The sequence below is a fragment of the Pelmatolapia mariae genome, linkage group LG20 (genome assembly GCF_036321145.2).
Source record: "Pelmatolapia mariae isolate MD_Pm_ZW linkage group LG20, Pm_UMD_F_2, whole genome shotgun sequence".
Lineage (NCBI taxonomy): Eukaryota > Metazoa > Chordata > Actinopteri > Cichliformes > Cichlidae > Pelmatolapia > Pelmatolapia mariae.
This window is the reverse complement of record NC_086244.1, coordinates 38,019,868-38,039,503: the sequence shown is the minus strand read 5'-3', so window position 1 is coordinate 38,039,503 and position 19,636 is coordinate 38,019,868. Positions and strand designations below refer to the sequence as shown.

General features: G+C 42.0%; 1 protein-coding gene across 2 annotated transcripts in view; it reads left to right on the top strand.

The window, feature by feature from the left end:
* The window catches only part of plxnb1a (plexin b1a), a 76,192-nt gene that overhangs the window by 48,013 nt on the left and 8,543 nt on the right, over nt 1-19,636 (top strand). For both annotated transcript variants that reach the window (XM_063463456.1, XM_063463455.1), the window contains 22 exons: nt 1,989-2,087; nt 2,266-2,388; nt 2,745-2,838; nt 2,975-3,144; nt 5,791-5,942; nt 6,027-6,132; nt 8,658-8,794; nt 8,877-9,050; nt 9,603-9,837; nt 9,945-10,187; nt 11,064-11,240; nt 11,362-11,510; nt 11,611-11,711; nt 11,797-12,014; nt 12,297-12,475; nt 12,569-12,635; nt 13,675-13,821; nt 14,760-14,934; nt 16,334-16,437; nt 16,615-16,699; nt 17,060-17,232; nt 19,031-19,191. In XM_063463456.1, coding sequence (XP_063319526.1) covers nt 1,989-2,087; nt 2,266-2,388; nt 2,745-2,838; nt 2,975-3,144; nt 5,791-5,942; nt 6,027-6,132; nt 8,658-8,794; nt 8,877-9,050; nt 9,603-9,837; nt 9,945-10,187; nt 11,064-11,240; nt 11,362-11,510; nt 11,611-11,711; nt 11,797-12,014; nt 12,297-12,475; nt 12,569-12,635; nt 13,675-13,821; nt 14,760-14,934; nt 16,334-16,437; nt 16,615-16,699; nt 17,060-17,232; nt 19,031-19,191 — 3,269 coding nt within the window. The remainder of the gene's footprint in view (nt 1-1,988; nt 2,088-2,265; nt 2,389-2,744; nt 2,839-2,974; nt 3,145-5,790; nt 5,943-6,026; nt 6,133-8,657; nt 8,795-8,876; nt 9,051-9,602; nt 9,838-9,944; nt 10,188-11,063; nt 11,241-11,361; nt 11,511-11,610; nt 11,712-11,796; nt 12,015-12,296; nt 12,476-12,568; nt 12,636-13,674; nt 13,822-14,759; nt 14,935-16,333; nt 16,438-16,614; nt 16,700-17,059; nt 17,233-19,030; nt 19,192-19,636) is intronic.

Sequence of the window (19,636 nt, the reverse complement as noted above, 5' to 3'; positions counted from 1 at the left end):
GTGCCAAAGCCAGAAAAAGAACTACTGTCACAAGTCACCAAAAGGAACCACTTAAATCAATATACATTTAGGGGAATAGGCTTATTTGTCTCCTGTTGACGGGTGAAAAAGATCAGTGCCATGCGCCGTGAAGCTACACGTATCTGGCAGTTTGCTTAGCTGAGCAGACAGATGAAAAACAGCTTAAGTTGCTCATACTCACTGATTTCTGTCTATTAAAGCCTCAATATTAGCATTTTTACTACCACCAGAAGATCTTGAGAAAAGAGCTGTCAGCCAACTGTAGCTAGCTTGGTTAGAAAGGTGTGTGTGTGTGTGTGTGTGTGTACAGGTGCAACGCTGATGATTAGTGCTAATTAACAGACTCCCTTAGCACAAAAAGTTCATTTACTAAAGCTGCAGCATGAATGCCTTGGTCTATGACCAAGTAAGCTATAATTAATTGTCAGATGATTCTATTAAAATGTTAGAACATAAACATGGTGAAGAGATCTCATTCAGTGACTCAAATAAGAGCAGTTGTGGCCATAGCAGTGTCAACACACACAAAACCTAAAGCCTTATACGGACAACTTATACAAGGAAAAGCCCACGCTATACTCATTACAGAGGTGGAAACTGTCCATCTATCTTTATAGCAGGCTGTATACTTGCTGTTTAATAGTTTGTTATTCTAAAATGAGTTTTAAGGGTCAAGAAGGGTCAACTTGTTTTATAGCTGGCTTCTAGTGGCTACTCCAGGAATTGCAGTTTTTGTCACTCTGCATTGACTTAAAAAAAAAATCCTAGATAATAAGGGTATGCGTAGCTATGTACACACATGAGAAATCCATTTCTAGCACATCTTAACTGCTGTTAAGTACAGCAATACCTTAACGGGCTAATCTGAGTGCCAGACTAGCTGTACTAGTACCGGTACCGAAAAAAATAAGATTTATTCATAACACACGTGAAAAGACCCAGGAAAACCGAGTTAACGATAAAAACGATAACAAAATAACGCTGAAAACCGATAAAAACCCTGAAAACCATACATTTCACACCTGAGCCTCAACTCTCGCGGCCCGGTACCAAACGACTCACGGACCGGTACCGGTCCGAGGCCCGGGGGTTGGGGACCGCTGCTTTACACAACTTGTGCATTCACCCATTCGCACAAGCACTTTTTTTCTAAGTTTTTCCTAACAGACTAGGATCGAACCACAAACCTTCCAGTTAGTAGGTGACCTGCTCTACCGCCTGAGTTACAGCCACCCCAAGTTTAAGTTTAAAGCTTTACTCTAAATGGTTTGCAAAGGGTGCCAAACCAGCAATGACTGACATTACTGCAATTTTTTTGAGGTTCAGTGGATTGTCTATCATCATATCATAGCTGTTATGCACTAGCATGATATTACAGTGCTACAAGCTAAGCGTCCCTCCCTGTGCTTTACTCATACATCTTATGTTTCATTGTGGGACATGTCTTTGTGTTGGTTATCGTCTTTTTGTTTCTCTTAGTTTTACATTTTGTTTGCATTTTTTCAAGGACAGCAACATTTTTTGTGGGATTTACCTTTCTTTGACAGCTTGTATTTCAAAGATGAACAGAATTCTTATACATAATACACATCATTACCTATAGTAAGGGCACCATCTTATTTTTTAAATGGACAATTTAGTGGGGTCGTTCTTAGTTTGGTGGATGGAAATAGAATGTGGCTTGTCCCATGCTACCTTTTGCCCATTGTCTATATCAAATTTGTCCAAATCAGAGTAAAAAATATGAACTTTTAAAAAACAAACAAACAAACAAAAAATGTCCAGAGCTGGAGGATTTAGTAGGATTTATTAACCCTCAAGATTTTAGTTCTTATATATTGTTCAGTGAAAGAAAAAAGAAATGAGCAGGTGCCTGCGTAATATTAAAAGTTGAGGGCAGGATGCACGTGCAGGTCTATAAATGGCTGTATTGTCTGTATGTGTAAATGATTTTACCGTGTCCTCAGGAATGCCCGTGTGTGGAGAAAGTTCAGGATTCTCCTCTTCTCCCTGTCAATGTGGAGCGGAAGATCACTCTGGTGGGACAATACCTAAACCTGTTTCAGGTTTGTCTCATCCTTAAATCTCAACATATATTCTCTGTTACATATTTTAACATTGAGATTTGTTTCACGTTGTCAGTCAAAAACACTTTTAGAAACTCTTTTGTGTTGATACCAGGACAGATACGTTAATAATGTGTTTATTTTGGAATGTATTTGTGGGTCCACTCTGTACATTCAGGATGAAGATTTAAACTACGAGTGTATACTGGACATTGAGAATAAGTCGGTGGTAGTGGATGCCTCAGTGCAGCCGGATACTGCAAAGCCATCAGTCTTCTTTATCACCTGCCAACCGCATCAGGTCAGATTACTGCAAGTCTGAAAGACTGATAACTACTCTGATTGTCTGTCTCAGTGTAACTGAGTAAACGTCCTGTGTGTGTTTGTACACCAGTTTCAGTAAAAAGCTGCCTTTAAATGATGATTTATAAATACTTATTTATTAATGATAACCTGTTTAGCACAGCCAACATTACAACTAGTCCTATGTTACACCAATAAACGAGGGACATGTGCTGAACGAAGCCTGTTTTTGCATCAGTGAGCTTCATTAGCTCTCAACCAGATAACTGGACGTACGCTGTAACAGCTGTGCACATGGTTTGCATCACACGAGCTTGTACACATTATTCTTTTTGACTGCTCGTCTTGTTTCAGTATCTGTACTCAGTCTCGCTGGAGGAATACCCAACCACAATCAATGTGAGGAGAAAAAACAACTTCCTCATTGACAGCGCTGAGGATCTGTATGGTGGGTTTGCATAGCTGTGCATAGTTGCAGTATAGACAACTGTTGTTTAGAATACAGTAGTTTTGTGTATAGTGCATTCATTTCATATTTACTACTATAGTGCTCTCTGTTTACTTTATACCCTCTTTTGCTTCAGTGACTCTGTTCAATTGTTCGGTGGGGCGGTCAGACTGCAGCCGGTGTCGCACAGCTGACCCCAAGTATGGCTGCGTTTGGTGTGGTGGGGCCAGCAATTCTCGCTGTGTGTACAAAGACTCCTGCACCGATGAGATCAAGCAAACCTGCCCAGCACCAGTCATCCACTTTGTAAGATATTTCTACTTTCTTTCCAACACTTTACTCACTTTCATTAAGAAAGTAGGGGTGAAAGGAAAAACAAAAAGTCTTTCGTCACACATGGGGCTTTGTTAACTCTCATATAACATAAAACTAATGCATTTCAGACCCAGCAACACGCTCAGACAAAAACTGGTTCACCCGAAAGACAAAACTCCAAAACACAAACTTAACAACGTGGTGTATGCTGTACAGTGCAGCGAGGAATGCCCAGACCTCTACATTGGAGAGACCAAACAGCCACTTCACAAGCGTATGGCACAACATAGAAGAGCCACCTCCACAGGACAAGACTCAGCAGTCCATCTGCATCTTAAGGATAAAGGTCACTCTTTCGAGGATGCCAATGTTCACATTTTGGACAGAGAGGACAGATGGTTTGAAAGAGGAGTGAAAGAGGCCATCTATGTCCACTGTGAGCGTCCATCTTTGAACAGAGGCGGTGGTTTACGACACCAACTGTCTGCCATCTATAATCCAGTTTTGAGTTCCCTCCCCAGACGCCTTAACGCCCACTCACATCCTGGGCCATCTGACCTCAGGAATTCGCATGATAAGGTGGGGCCAGGTTTCACAATGAGCTCACCCGAAACCCTGGCTGATTGGGACCCACACCCATTTTCACACCTTGGCTCAGGCGATTAGAGGATCATCAGGGGGTCCTTTTGTCCCTCTTTGGGGGGATACTCCCACTAGGTTTAAATCTGGGACTCCCCACCATTTGACCTTAGAACTGAAGAAGCTTCTCGGATGAGAGGTGAAGTGTCTTCAAGCAACTTAAAGAAGTCCAGATGCTTTTCTTTGCAAACTCCTTTGACTACGATGACCTGGATGACTGAGAACCTTCACAGAAACATAAAACTAACATAACTAACAATGTCCATTCATTGGTTTCTACTTATCTGAAGCTGGATTATGATGGCAGCAGGCTAACCAGGCTGTTTTAGACTCTCTTCCAGCCACACTTTCCAGTTCTTCCTGGGGGATCTTAGAATGAACTGTTCTATGGACACATTTCCCAGACTAGACTACATATAATCTCTCATATATACTCTCATGTATAGTGTCTCCTTTCACGTGATCTGATCCCTAAAAAAACTCCAAAGGAGGCTCCCAGGAGGCATGGGGTGTAGCTCAGGTGGTAGAGCAGGTCAGATACTAACCGGAATGTTGGTGGTTCAATCCCAGGCTCCTCCAGTCTGCATGCCAAATATCCTTGGGCAAGATACTAACCCCATGTTGCTCTCTGATGCATCTATCGGAGTGTGAATGTGTATGAATAAGCACTTAACAGCTTAGAAAAAGTGATTGGATGAATGAATTAGTTATATAAAGCGCTTTGAGTGCTCAGGTAGAGTAGAAAAGCGCTGTATAAGAACCAGACCATTGGCACTGGCATGCAAACCAGACGCTGAAACCACCCAAACTGGCTGCTTTCGATATGCAGGAGCAATGGCTCTACTCCAACTCCTCACCCTACCTCTAAGGCTGACCCCTTTTGATCTCATTTTATCTGCTTGTATTCATGACTGCACTCTTTCACTCATTACCTATATTTCATGACCATGAAATATGACTTATATATGGACCTCCACCTGATGTCGAAGGTGCCTGATCTATGTTATATTTTCAAGCATGCCTGATTAAGCCCCATGGACACAGGCCTGATCAGCAGACACTTGCCTTCAAGTTCCCTTCCCAAGCTGGGTTCCAGGACAGGTTCCCATTTTCTTGCTTCCGGGCAAGGTGGTTGAGCTGCAAATCTTCCTCTTCATTTGTGTTTTCCGAATCGCTCGTTTTGCCAGTGGGAGACCATACCAGTGGCTAATGCCCCAGAAACAATGGCTCCCAGGATCACACGGAAATGCAAACCCCTCTACTATTTTTGATTTTTTTTTATCATAAAATCAAAGTTGAAATCAGATTTAAGGTGAGCACACAGATAATGTCCACCTTCAGCAGATGCCTAGAGAAACAAATTTACTGTGTCATAATCTTATCATTTTATGCCATTAAAGGCAAATATCTACGTTCCTCACAGTATGTTGAGAGGTGCTTGCTCACAACACCTGTGCATTAAAGCAGACTCCAAACCCTCATCATTTCATTTCTTCCATTTGGATTCAAAATAATGTACAAGATAACAACTGATGTTAAAACCCCCCACATATATCCAACAGTCTGATGAGCCCCACTTTTATTGTTGTTGTTATGTTGCTCATGTGAATCTGTGCGTGCTCACCTTCTGCTGTTGACACAGTTCATGCTGGCTCTACTGGTAAAGTTTAGAGCCAGTGTTTCCCCTATCTTTGCCCTGCCCCCCCAGCAACAATTCTTGCTTCAAGGAGATAAAAAAAAAAAAGAAGTTTTAATTCATTACATTGCTTTATGGTGACATTAGTCCCTTTTCTATGCTCAGGGTTTCACTGTGAGGTAATCAGATGAAGTAAATGACAGTAACTCCAGCTGAAGAACCAGTACATATGGGTCAATCATATTGAACCATGAGTACATCCTTATGTCCCCGCTGGTTCCTCATTTCTGTCCTCCTATCTTGGCCACTGAGACATATCAGTTTTGATCACACACAATATTCACTTTGCTCTTGTGTTTCAGCTGGATCCGGAATCCGGTCCTGTCGAGGGAGGGACAGTGGTGACCATTTCAGGCTCCAACCTCGGTCAGAGAGCTGAAGACATCCAGGGCTCAGTCACAGTAGCAGGTGTTCCTTGCAATGTGATCCACAGCAGATATGAAGTCTCCTCAAGGCAAGTCAGGGGCACATCTGTGTGTACACAGTTCTTTTATGTACCATACTCCCTTTGTGACAGTTCTGTGACTCTGTTGTGTAGGATAGTATGCGAAACTACAAGCAGTGGAGGGGAGAAGAATGGCCAGGCCTCAGTCAAAGTGAGGGGAGGAGGACTCGGGCTGTCAGCTCGGAAGTTCCACTTCCAGGTAAATTAAGCAGCCATCAGTGTGTTTACATTAAACTGTAAAATGATTGAAGTATGTGTGTGTACAAATCTGTTTTTCCTGTCTTCCTTCTCTCACCCCAACTGGTCGCGGCAGATGGCCGCCCGTCCCTGAGCCTGGTTCTGTCGGAGGTTTCTTCCTTTTGAAAGGGAGTTTTTCCTTCCCACTGTTGCCAAAGTGCTTGCTCATAGGGGGTCATATGATAGTTAGTGTTTTCTCTGTATGTATTATTGTAGGGTCTACCTTACAATATAAAGCGCCTTAAGGCAACTGTTGTTGTGATTTGGCGCTATATAAATAAAATTGAATTGAATTGTTTAGTCCAAAAGCCAGCATTTGCAAAAGAGGGACAAAAGGAGAACAAAACAAAACAAAATATAATAATACATTAGGTTGTGTGTATGCACACATGTTCAAGAAACAGCAATGCTAAAGAGAGATTTTAGGAGAAAGGCCTTGCAAAGATATGTGCCGCAAGCTACGAGAATAACAAAGGATGAAGTCCACAATTAAGAGGCTGAGGCTGGCTCAGTCAGCAGCCTGTTTGTTCTGTGTTTAATAAATTGAACGTTTTTTCTGTTATCATTTATCTTAATTGGTGTCCATTTCGGTTATTTAGAGTTGCTTGTACAGTGTTGAGTCAACCCCAAACTGTTCAGAAAGAAGCCTGTTCACACTAGAGAGGGCTCCAAATTCATATTACCCAGCTACCATAAACGGGTCAAAAGGAAAGAAATAATGCACTAAAAATGTGAATAAAATGAAACATTTCAGAAGTTTGAACTTAAAATGGGAACTTAACAAAGTAACAAACGTAACAAAGTAACAAATTTGACAAAAGGTATAAAGATGCAAATTAAAAGGAATTGTTTCCTGAGAACCACTGTTGGGTTTATAGTGGCTCAGGCACTGTATCAGTCAGCCTTCCTGACTGTATTGTACTTATGTGTCTACATATTCTCATGATGTCAATGTATATGAACAACAGTGTGAAGCTCAGGCAGGCACATCCAGCTGCACTTCCTCACACACTCGCATACCTTTCATCATGTAACCTCCCAATTTGGCAGTCTGTTTTTATCTATCTACAGATTTTCTCTCTGACATGCCTGCAGTACCTGCTCTTTCAACCCCTCCATCACCTTCAGCATCCACCTGTCGGCCTCGGTAAAAGGGGGAATATTTATGCATCGCTCACTAATGTCTTTCTTTTGCACGATCCTCTGATTGGCTCAGAAGCTAGACACCTAAATTCTGTTCTGTTCTATTTTAACATCTTGAGATCAAAAATCTTTTTCCCGTGCGTGTCCTAGGCCAACATAGGCACCATTAATCTGTCAGTTAAATGTGAGCTTTCTGGATGAACTGTTATAATCAAAATGAAGTTTACAGCAGTAACAGTTCTATTCATAGCAGTAGAGCTGTAACTACATACTGATGTAATGATGTAACGGTATAGCAGTTCAGCAATGTTCTTAAATTCAAACAAGTCGGGTTACTCAGGCGTTACACACGGTGAAATGCTAAGCAGACTTGTTCACTTTTTGTCTCTCTTATCACACACACACGGACCCACACACGCACTCGTGCGCACACACACACACACACACGCACACACACACACGGTCTGCATATGTGAGAATCAGATAAGACATTGCTTTTCTTTGTGGAGAAATCTAGCTGCCAAGATCACTTATGAGGAAAACTGGGTTATACTCATAGGTGATGTTAAATGTTTGTGTCCATAAACACCCTTCTTATCTGCAGAAACTGCTGCAACACAGTGCTGCAATCTACAAGCAATTAAACAAGCATTTAAAAAAACCAAACAAAACCAGGCCATCTCAGGGGCATTTCACACCCAGATCACAGGCAGCAGTTATTTAGTTTGAACTCTGCTGTGATTCCCCCTGAGTTTGCTCCAGTTGCACATGCAAGAACACGCTAATCGCCCTGGGGTGTGGACCAAAGCAGACGGACCCAGACCTGACCGAGATGGGCGGGAGCGGGGGGTCCCCTGGTATTTTTCAAAACACCTCGTTTGGAGAAAGTGATGAGGCTGCGATGTGTCAGCACTCGAGTGCGGCATTAGGAAGAATTGTCCACAACTGCTGGTGTTTGTGAGAGAAGAAAGAAGCCTTCTCACAACAGAAATCTGGCCTATTACGGAAACCTCAGCTCCCACATGGATTTTCTTAATAAGGCCTCAAAGTGTGTTTGAAATGCAAGAAAGAGACTGCAATACAATACAGTAGGAGCGCATCTGCTTATTTACATAGCAGAAGAAGGACTGAAGCCCTGATGGTAGACTTAATTAAGTCTACCATCTTTGCAAATGACAAGCAAATGAATTGCTACCCTCAACGGCCATCAGGCAGACTACCAGTGTTTCCCAGAATGCCCTGGCCTTTCTTTTTATCTTCCCTATAAATCTTCATCTCAGTATCGAGTTATCGATTACACTTTTATTCTTTGCATGTCATGCTTTATCTCTCTTCTCTCTCCAGAATCCCGTGCTAAGCAGCATCTTCCCCCACAGAGGGCCCAAAGCAGGCGGCTCCTCTCTCACCATCACAGGCCAAGCACTGAGGACAGGACACCCGAACGAAGTCAGCGTCCTAATTGGAGGAATACCATGTGATGTGTAAGCACCTCCAGAATAAATCCTGTTCATGCTGCAGGATTTGATTTGTGGGTTAAAATCTAAAAGGCGTTCCTCTTCTCAGGCGCGACATCCAGAAGGATCACATCAGCTGTCTGACCCGAGGCAGCAACAGGACGGGAGAACACGGCATCACTGTGCGGTTTGGTGGTGCAGAGCGCCACCTGAAGGGCTCGGTGTATCATTACACCCCCAACCCAAACATCACCAAGGCTGCTCCGTCCAAAAGCTTTCTCAGGTGCGTTAGTGAAATATAACTGTATACATCTAGTCCAGTAATGAAGTCAAGTAAAATGCTTTTAATATTATTAAATCCATTTAATTAAATCACCAATAAAATGGCTCATCATCCATATTATCTATTTGATGAGCTTAGAAAGATATGTTTCTCTTTAGACTCTGAAACTAAAGTGTTTCCATATTGAAACAAACCTATAGAAAGCTATAGAAAAGGGACACACATGGTTTATAAAACAAACCGTGATCCAAGATTAATACAGTCACCTCACAGCAATCTGCTGGCCAGTAGAGGACTGTAACTCTGTGTTAACCCTGTAATGGACGGTCAGTGTGGCCGGGGTGTGCTCTGTCTCTCCTCTCACCCAATGACAGCTGGAGTAGGCTCACCCCAGGCTGGGTTAGCCCTCCAAATTACACTTGTATCAGTGCATGTGTAAGGTATTAAGCAATTCGGTATTAAATATTGCAGTATTGTAAAAGTGACGACAGACATATTAAATTAACACAAATCCACTGAACTCATTTTCTTTCCTGCTGCTTTCCCCCACAGTGGAGGCAGAATCATCATAGTTTCTGGTCAGAACCTGGATGTGGTCCAAGAGCCAAAAATGAGGGTTACCCTCAGTCCTCGTGATACTCTCCCTCCCAGGAGGCGGAGAAGTGTGGTTAAGAAGAAAGAAGGAAGCCTGAACCGAGGACAGGATCACCAGGGTCCGCTGAAGAGATGGAGGAGGATTGTTCCAGAGGCGGACTGCCCTGAGGGGACGCTCTGCCGTGTCAAACAGGTGTCTTCATGGGATTGTACAGAAAAGATTATTTACTGCACTGATTTTGTTTAAAATATGCATCCAAGGATTATCTTCTTTTTCACTTCCCCTGTGCTCTCTTCCAGTACGAGTCTCGCTGCACGGTGAACAGCTCCTCCCTCATCTTGTGCCCGACCCCGGCCGTGGGCCCAGAGGCCATTAATGCAAGGGTCAAAGTTCACTTCCTGTTGGACAGCCTTCATTTTGACTTCAACACCGTGGGTAAGGAAGCCTTCAAGTATGAGCTCAACCCCACGCTCTACAAGCTGAACCAGAATGATCCCAGCAAGCCGTACCATCACAAACCCGGCAGCATCATCTCTGTCGAGGTGAGTTACAGGAACCTCGAGCTCGAAATAAACTGGCACCGCTTTGTTTCTGCTCAAGACTGTGTTAAACAAACAGTCTCACAGTGTTGTTGAAGTCAGTCTGAAAAAATAAAATAAAATAACGCGCCAACAATGAATAGAAAACACAACAACATGCCACTTTATGGAAAAAGTAGTTGTTGTGGTTAGATGGACAAAACTCTCTGGTGACAGGTCTGTCATTTCCTGTTTCTGTACTACTTTCAGCAGTGTGGTAAGTTTTAACAGTCAGTTTCTTTAGTAAGGTCCCTAACTGAGAGAAGCAACCTGGAAGTACACTGCACTGCAGGCATGATAAGAGCTGTCTGAATGCTCCAAATATGGAAAGGAAATTGGATAACACCCATATAAATCCCACATTTAATAATTGCACACTATCAAAATAGTCATATAAACGATCATCGCGATTGACAAAGTAATGCAGATAATGTGTTTTTCTATTTCATGTGGCCTGGAGTCATTCTCAAGGCACACTCAGACCATACGCTGTATGCATACATTGCCTCCTTGTGGGCACAATATGCAACTACATCTTTAAATAACATAAAAGGCTTTAAGAAGTCTGAATAGGACCACCTCCTATCCTCAGTAAGTCTTTCCACTTCAGGTTCAGGTTTCAAAGAACATAGAGAAATAAATCATATGAATGTCCTTCTATGAAATATAAATAATAATAACATTTTATTGAAAGCTGTAGCTGAGAGTGGAAGAAGAGGGAAATTACATCCTTTCCGCAGAGGCTGGGTTTCTTCTGACTAAACACATGAAATGCTGTTGTGTTTTGTCAGAGCTGCTTTAGAAAAGTCGTACTCTGTTTTTTTTTTTTTTTTAATCCAGGGAGAACATCTAGATCGAGCCATGTCCAAGCGCGAGGTGGAGGCTTGGATAGGTGACGGCCTGTGTTCGGTGAAGACCCTGACACACAGCCACTTGTACTGCGAGCCACCGGCTCAGCAGCCCTCGATGAAAGGTAGGAAGAAGCAGGATGGCGTGGACAGTCTGCCTGAGTTTACGGTGAGTACATGATACAAAGAACTGTGAATTTGAGTTCAGTGAACCCTCTCTAGTTCATATAGTAAGGACTTAGGATTTCTTGCTGTAGTGTTAAACTTGTTCTTTTTCACCTGCTTTTCAGGTGAAAATGGGAAATCTGAACTTTTCTCTGGGCAGAGTCGAGTACGACAGCCAGACACAGTCTACATTTCCTCTAGAGGCTCAGGTGGGAGTCGGTGTTGGAGCATCCATAGTGGCTCTCATTGTGCTCATCATAGTGCTCATATACAGGTAAACATGTTCAATTCACTGAGCATCAGTTTCTCATTTGATCAACATATTGGTTGGTTTTGGCTGTAATATTGCCTTTTCATCATGGCTTGTGGGTCAGGAGAAAGAGCAAACAGGCCATGAGGGACTATAAGAAAGTCCAGATCCAACTGGAGAACCTGGAGACCAGTGTCAGAGACCGCTGTAAGAAGGAGTTCACAGGTAACTTCCTCTTTTTCTTCTGGACTTTTAGAGAATACATCTCCTTAAAGTTAGACTAAACCAAGACCTTTATTCTTTTTTTTAGACTTGATGACAGAGATGATGGACATGTCCAGTGATTTGGTGGGCTCTGGGATTCCCTTCCTGGATTACCGAACGTATGCTGAGCGCATTTTCTTCCCGGGGCACCAGGAGTCCCCACTGAGACGTGATCTGGATGTTCCAGAGAGTCGAAGGCAGACGGTTGAGCAAGGGCTGATTCAGTTGTCCAATCTGCTGAACAGTAAACTTTTTCTCACTAAGGTAAGCCTCCACAGCTGCTTTTTATTAAATCTGTGTTTATTTATTTATGCCGCCTACATTTGCAAAGCAAGCCCCTTTGCAACCCACAGAATTGTTGGTTCTATTTTGCTGCTACTACTCTCCAATGTCAGCCTTATGTGCATGCAATAGAAGGATGGGGAGGTCCCATACTAGAGATACAGAGCTATTCTGCCAAGGTTTACCTGGTCTCGACAGAAACAAGGGGGATTTTTCCCACACAGATTAAGTAACTCCATATTCTCACCTTATTTGTTTTTCTAGTTTATTCACACTCTCGAGGTGCAGCGGACCTTCTCCCCCAGGGACCGGGCCTACGTGGCCTCTCTGCTGACTGTAGCTCTGCACGGTAAACTCGAGTACTTCACAGACATCCTGAAGACGTTGCTCAATGATCTAGTGGAACAGTATGTGGCCAAGAACCCCAAACTGATGCTGAGGAGGTGATGCCGTTTTTTAACCTGTCCTAGTTGGCGAGTAGGAGATGTTTTTCATCCACGGATCATTTACATGTGTTTTATTTTTTTTCTCCCCAGAACTGAATCAGTTGTTGAGAAGCTGCTGACAAACTGGATGTCCATTTGTCTCTTCACGTTTCTGAGGGTAAGTTGTTTTAAGGTTGACCAGACAATAGCTGGCTAGATACTGGCACCAGCATAAGTGAAACATGACGAACATCAGTTACTACTATAGTGTTATTTGAAGTTATAAAAAAGAACGTTTTTACTGTCTCTTTACTGTGAAGTTTTTATGTCAGGAAAATGTTTTAAGAACCTGAAAAGGGGGAAAATCTGCTAAAATTGTGCTTTCAAGGTCATTTTTAACAACTTTGGTACAGAACTGCTAAAAATTCTTCCCTTTGAAATGCACAGCACAGTCTTGGCAATAAGGTGATCAGAAATATTCATTAGTTTATATTTTTTGTAAAAAAAAAAAAAAAATTCAATTTGACTTATTTAATTTTTTTTAACCCTTTAAGGGGTATAGTTGGTGGAGTTTACCCTTCATCTTCCTCTAAAATACAGTGTTAGGGTTTTATCAGAAAACCTTTTATGTTCAAATGGTTAAAAACAAGATTCTGAAAAAAGAAGATAATTCTTGTTCTAAGAAATAAAGCAACAAATTTGACTAAAATAAACGAATAAAAAAAAATCACACAATGGTGTGTACTATTCTCTTCACAGTATTAAAGTATTAAAGCTGGCTTTAATTTCTTTTTTAAAGAGCAATGGGAGGCTCCGGTGTTAAACTAAGCAAGAAAACAAGTCCATCTAAATCTTTAGTTTGAGGCCTGATGGTTCCTCAACAAGCAGTGTCGTTAAATAGTACCCATAGCGTAACATAACAGATCATACCATGGGAACACACAAGTGCTTGATGCTAAAAACTTCATCTTCATATGATTAGATACTCCAATAAATGTTGCAAATAAGCAGGAAGGAGTGCTAACTGCAGCACTGCATGAATCTGCTGTCAGTTGTTGAATTATAACATTAAAACACTTCATTACAGGAGGAACAGACACGCTGTATTTAAAACACATTTCACAGAAAATCAGTGGAGATCAAATGTCGCTAACCATTGTGACTGATCAGAAGTGTGGAATACCACTTTAATGAATTAATTCTTCATGCCTGGCCAGGAATCAGCAGGGGAATCTTTCTACATGCTGTTCAGAGCAATAAAGCACCAGGTGGATAAGGGACCTGTGGACGCTGTGACTGGAAAAGCCAAGTACACACTTAACGACAACCGACTCCTGCGAGAGGACGTGGAGTACCGCACACTGGTTAGAACACACACGTCCTTTGATTGCAGCATTGTTAATGTTCGAAGGAGAAACCCATGTTTTCCTGTTTGGTTTATTATCATATGCTGATATTTAACTGAATAACAAATAAGCTAAGTACGTCCTTACTGCTTCCACAGGAATTAAGAGATTAATCAAATGCCTACACATCAACGTGTTGATGATTAATTTGTCATCAACACGTGAGAACCTTTATAAAAGCAGATTTTTGTCACTTTGGTCTGGAGCATTCAGGGTTGCATAAAAACAATACAAAGTCTTACCAGGAGTGGGTGTATCAGGAAATTCACCACAAAGTCAGAATGGTCAGACAAACTTGAACAAAATTCAAGAGCTCCTCAGTTTAAAGTTGATGACAGTACAGTTAGAAAAAGGATGAATAAGTTTGGCTTATTTGGAATTCCTGCCAGAAGAACGTCAAATTGGGTCATGTGACAGGACAATGCTCCCAAACGCAGCAGCAAATCAGCTACAGATTGGATGAAAAAGACAAGAATCAAGATGTTGCAGTAGCCTAGTTGAAGTCCAGACATCAACCTGATTGAAGTTGAGATGGGGCCGTAAGAGAGAGCGGTGCATGGAACAGTGCTCGCTAACCTCAAAGACCTGATGTGAGAGTGGGACAACGTGTCTTAATGCTTAAACTGATGACATTTTATGTTATTGCTGCTAAAGGTGGTTCTACAAGCTACTGAGTAATGGGGTGTGCTTTTCACATAACTTTGACATCTTTAAAATAAAACATGACTAAAATTAATGTAAACGTCAAACTGTAAAGATTTAAGCTTAAACAATTTAAAGTCAAACCAGTGTGGATGGTTGCACGCAAGTGAACACTCAAACACTCTGCTTTAGTGCTGTGTGTCCTACAGTGTTATCATTTTATCCATAACCAGCATTTGTGTACATGTGTCCAGACTCTAAATGTGGTGATGCCAGCTGCAGCTGCCAGCGGCGGCACCACAGCGCAGACGGTTCCCGCTAAGGTGCTGGACTGCGACACCATCACACAAGTGAAAGAGAAACTTCTGGAACAAACCTGGAAGGGAACATCTTTTTCTCAGCGGCCGCACATCGACTCGTTACATCTCGGTGAGTCAGATTCATTTCACAACAGCATAACTCTTTCTTGTGTTTCAGTCTTCTCTTATGTGAACATTTTAATTATAGAGATGCAGATGTTTTTATGTGTGAAGTGCATAAAAGAAAACAAAACAACTGTCATCGAGTCAGTATTTAAACATTAAACAACCTCACCAGTCATCTAAACAACACTCAGTTCTGGTTTAAAAAAGTAAAAGGTGAAAACGCATCCGCTGAAAAGATATCACTTCTAAATCTGTAGAAACCAGTGTATAATTACATCTTCCAACAAATTCATACATTGTGATAAACCTAGAATTAATCCATAAAAATTAATAGGAGTGGAAGCTGCCGTATTGCTCTGCCATCTTGAATACAATGGCCGAGATGGACATCGCCACTGCAACAAACACGTTTCATGCGTGTGACCAGCCACATTACGTAGTACATCAAAGGTGGAGGAAAAGAGAACTTGCAGGTATTAATGTGCCATAGAAGTCAAAACACTTTAATGTTTGTACCTTTGGACTCAAGCTATGAAGGACCATACCTGTTTCATCATCAGAGGAGTCCTCTTCCCCAAACAAGCGAAAAGCCGAAGGAAAGAGACAACGCTACAGACATCTTAATAAAATGTCATCACCTGAGCAGACGTCAGGGCTCTAACACACAGAAATGTGCAACAATAATGCTAATTTATTCCTGATATTGTCAGCAGATTACACATCTGACCCTCCCGTCTCCGAACAGCTGACGACACCCGACTAAATAGCATCAATAGCTGGTTATAGGATAATATTATTCCAGCTAATGTTAAGCTCGAGTGGCCTGAAAATCACACTTTCCATCTGATAAACAGTTTGAGTCATTCTCACACACTCAAGTCAGCAGTGTTAGATCCATTTGACAGACAAGTTCAGTGTATCGTCAGCAACTCCTCAGTATCTCTGTCTCTGAGAGGTGAATGTCACTCGCTCATCAACTCGTATCTGTTTAAATTTTACAGCCTGCGCCAGAGTAAATAGACATGGACACATTGACAGTTGAGGGAAACAGGAGACTGGCGGCCAGAGATGTTTGTCTGCTCTGTAATCTGTCACTGCCTGCAGTCAGTGACAGATTACAGTCACTGTAGGTAGGATCATGCATTTGAATTGGTGAGGGGTAAGAAAACCAAATTCAGCTGACTGCATTCTGCAGTCCACTGGTGTGTAGTTGTGACATTTTACACAGTGCACCTTTAAACAAGCAAAGCTGCCAGCTGGTCTACCAGATTCAACCCAGGAAATAACATCTGTGGATGTGTGGTCCCTGAGGGTTTTTGTTTTTATCAATCCTCAAAGTTTGCTGTCTTAATTCTGCAGCTGTAAGCACAAGCTCAAGGTTACCTGAACATTTCCCTCTTCAGAGTGGCGTGCAGGTGTTGCAGGTCACCTAATCCTATCAGATGAAGACCTGACATCAGTAGTGCAAGGTTCATGGAAGCGCCTTAATACACTGCAGCACTACAAGGTGAGTGCTGACATCACACAAACACTGATACACACACACACACACACACACACACACACACACACACACACACACACACACACACACACACACACACACACACACACCTCAACTCATTAAAATGTTGGAAGCAGTTTTAACCACATTGTGAATGTTGTCATGTGACTGTGTAATCAGGTCCCCGATGGAGCGACGGTGGCCCTTGTTCCCAGAAACAACAAACATCACCTTCACGACAGCCACGATTACATGCCAGGAGAGAGTGAGTTCATTATGAGCTGTTACCCTTGTGTTGGTATTTTGGTTATACGTTGCTGTCTGTGTGTAGACAACTGCATCTAATGGCAATGGTTGGCGACCTTCATTCAGACGTGTTCTCTGAGCAGATGAACTGAGTGTAAATAACCAGAGGAGGGCGCTGTTTGACTGTTTATGCATATCCTATTTTACAGTGGCCGTGACTTAGGTGTGAAGATGAGTTTGTGGGTGGAATAAAAGCTGTAATAATGAACAAAAACCTCAGTTTTTCACAGCGTACAAACACTTGAAACAAAGACAAACAGCTCAAATGTAGTGACCTGTTTCTCACCTACCCATCCAACCGTTTGTCCCCTCCTACCAGAGACCCCTATGCTGGATGATGGGGAAGAAGGAGGTGTGAGACTGTGGCATCTGGTAAAAGCCAGCGAGGAGTCCGAGCTGCCCAAGCACAGGAGAGGTAGTGTGAGGGAGAAGGGCGGGGAGCGAGCCAAAGCGATCCCCGAGATCTACCTCACACGCCTGCTCTCCATGAAGGTAAAACACATGGTCTGAATGGGGGCCAACAAGGTGGTGGTCACTCACTAATATCTTAATAGGTTTTGTATATTTAAATTGAACACACATCAGATGGTATTTATACCTTTTTTTTTATTTTTCATAAACAAAATGTGTTACTGAGTGTTATTCAGGTTTGTGTTGCCTCCAGGCAGCAGAGTAAACAGCTGGGAACACCAAATGTAGTGGTTTTGTTGTGGATTCTCCACAGTTGATATACAAATATGAAATGAGTCAGCAGCATGAAGGTGTGATGTGCAGAAATGACAGACGTGTTCACACTGGAGATGCCACAAAACCCTGCTACACTCGGTCCAATCCAACAAATCTAAGTTTTTTCATTTAGAGATTACATAATTGAAAAACATATTTGCTCATGTTCCATATTTTCCTTATGAGCCAGCCAACACTGAGTATGTGAACATGGTGGCCTTCGTGACTATGGCGTGGTGCTATTTTGAGCTCACGTTTTCACAAAGAAACCTTTGTCAGTTAGGAACCAGCGTGAGTCTAAATTATTTAGAGCTCATGAAATATTTATCTTTGTAATGTATGTTGACCCAAGACATTATGTAGTAATGATGAACAATGAATAAACTGGGAACAAAAAGCACAGTGGATTTAAGATGCATGTCGGATTATGCTGAAAGACAAGTGTCGAATAAATATTTGGCTTGTTTTTGCCGTTGCTATTACATTAATATTTAATTGAACATGTTTCCATAGTTTCATGTCAGCGACTCTGGCATATAACCACCCCTTTTACACAAATAGCATCCAGCTTTGGACCTCTGCACACCTTGAATGTGCATGTGAGGAGCTGCTACACTGATGCATCAAAAAACAAGAAGAACCAGAAAGGATTTCTTTTTTCCTTATCACTGTGATACTGTAACCGCGGGTGCATTACTGATGCCTCTCACTCCATGTGATCTCCCTGGCGACCCTGAGCTAATTAAAGGTTTAAGAAAATAGATGATTGAAGTGAGGATAAGTTGAACAGACAAAATAAACGAACTGTATATTTCATAAGTTGCAATGTATGCCTGTGCTGCTTAATTGCAGAATTGTTTCAAGAATTTATAATTCATCCATGATGGGAGACTTTAAAAAGTCCCCAAAAAAACAAAAATAAAAATCTATTTGTCAAATTCTGTACATTAGAGGTCAAAATAACGCACTTTCAGTTTTAGATTTAAAGCTCAAGAAACTTGGGATCCTGTATTTCCTACAATTCACTGTTTCACTATTAAACATAACCTGAAGATGGTCAGAGCCCCTGTGACATCATCAAACTCACTGGTTTACAGCATGTAGCTTTTTTTATTATTTTTAATTTTTTGTGAAAAAAAATGTATTTCGTTAAATAGAAACTTCCATTAATTGAACCCCCTGCATATTCATCCCAGTGTGCCGGTTTCATATTTTTGCACCAAACACCATGGTGCATTATCCCATGGACCATTAATATAGAATCTTATTCATTAAATATGACAGAAACCGCTCAGTTCAGACAGGTGCTTCAAGGGTCAGTCCTCTGGGCTTTCAATGGGTAAAGAGTTAAATCCAAATTGAGAAAACCCCCTGTGACATTGGGATGGGAAAAAATAGACGCGGGCTTGTTCAGAGCCTCAGGAAATGTTACATAACTGTTAGATGACACATGCACCTTAACTTAGCTTCATGTGTATAATCTGTGGAGTGCCCCTTCAAAGAGAGCATCCCCTCTTTGTTTCATGGTTTATTTATCTCTGTCGCTTTCTCTGCTCTGTCTCAGGGCACTCTGCAGAAGTTTGTGGATGATTTATTCACTGCCATCCTCAGCACCAGCCGTCCTGTACCTCTAGCTGTCAAATACTTTTTCGACTTGTTGGATGAGCAGGCTCAGCAGCACAACATCATGGACCCGGAGACCATCCACATCTGGAAAACCAACAGGTAACTGGGTGAAAGACGCTTACATTGGGTTTGGATGTTGAGAGGCAGTCTTAGAAGCCAGGAATGAGTCATGGGCCGTGAGACATATGAAACACAGCATAGATATGCTTCGAGGGGAATTTCATCCATCCAGAGATTGAAGAAGCACCCCACACAGAACATATGGACAACAGCTGGTTTTATGGTGTTACTGTACTAGGTCTTTACTTGAAGATCTTGTGGAAACAGCAGAGATTTGCCAGGGTTTGCCAGGGCTCATGAACCTTGCCAGAGACTTATTAAACTGCTTGTTACTTTGAAGCATTTGGTTGATACACGAGGAACATATGACATCTTAGATTTTGTCGCCTTTGTATACATCACTGCTATGTGGGTCTTCCGGGGAAACCCATTGTCACTTACTGACAGTAGGTCCACCTGCACTTGGCTGCATCTTATTTGTTTT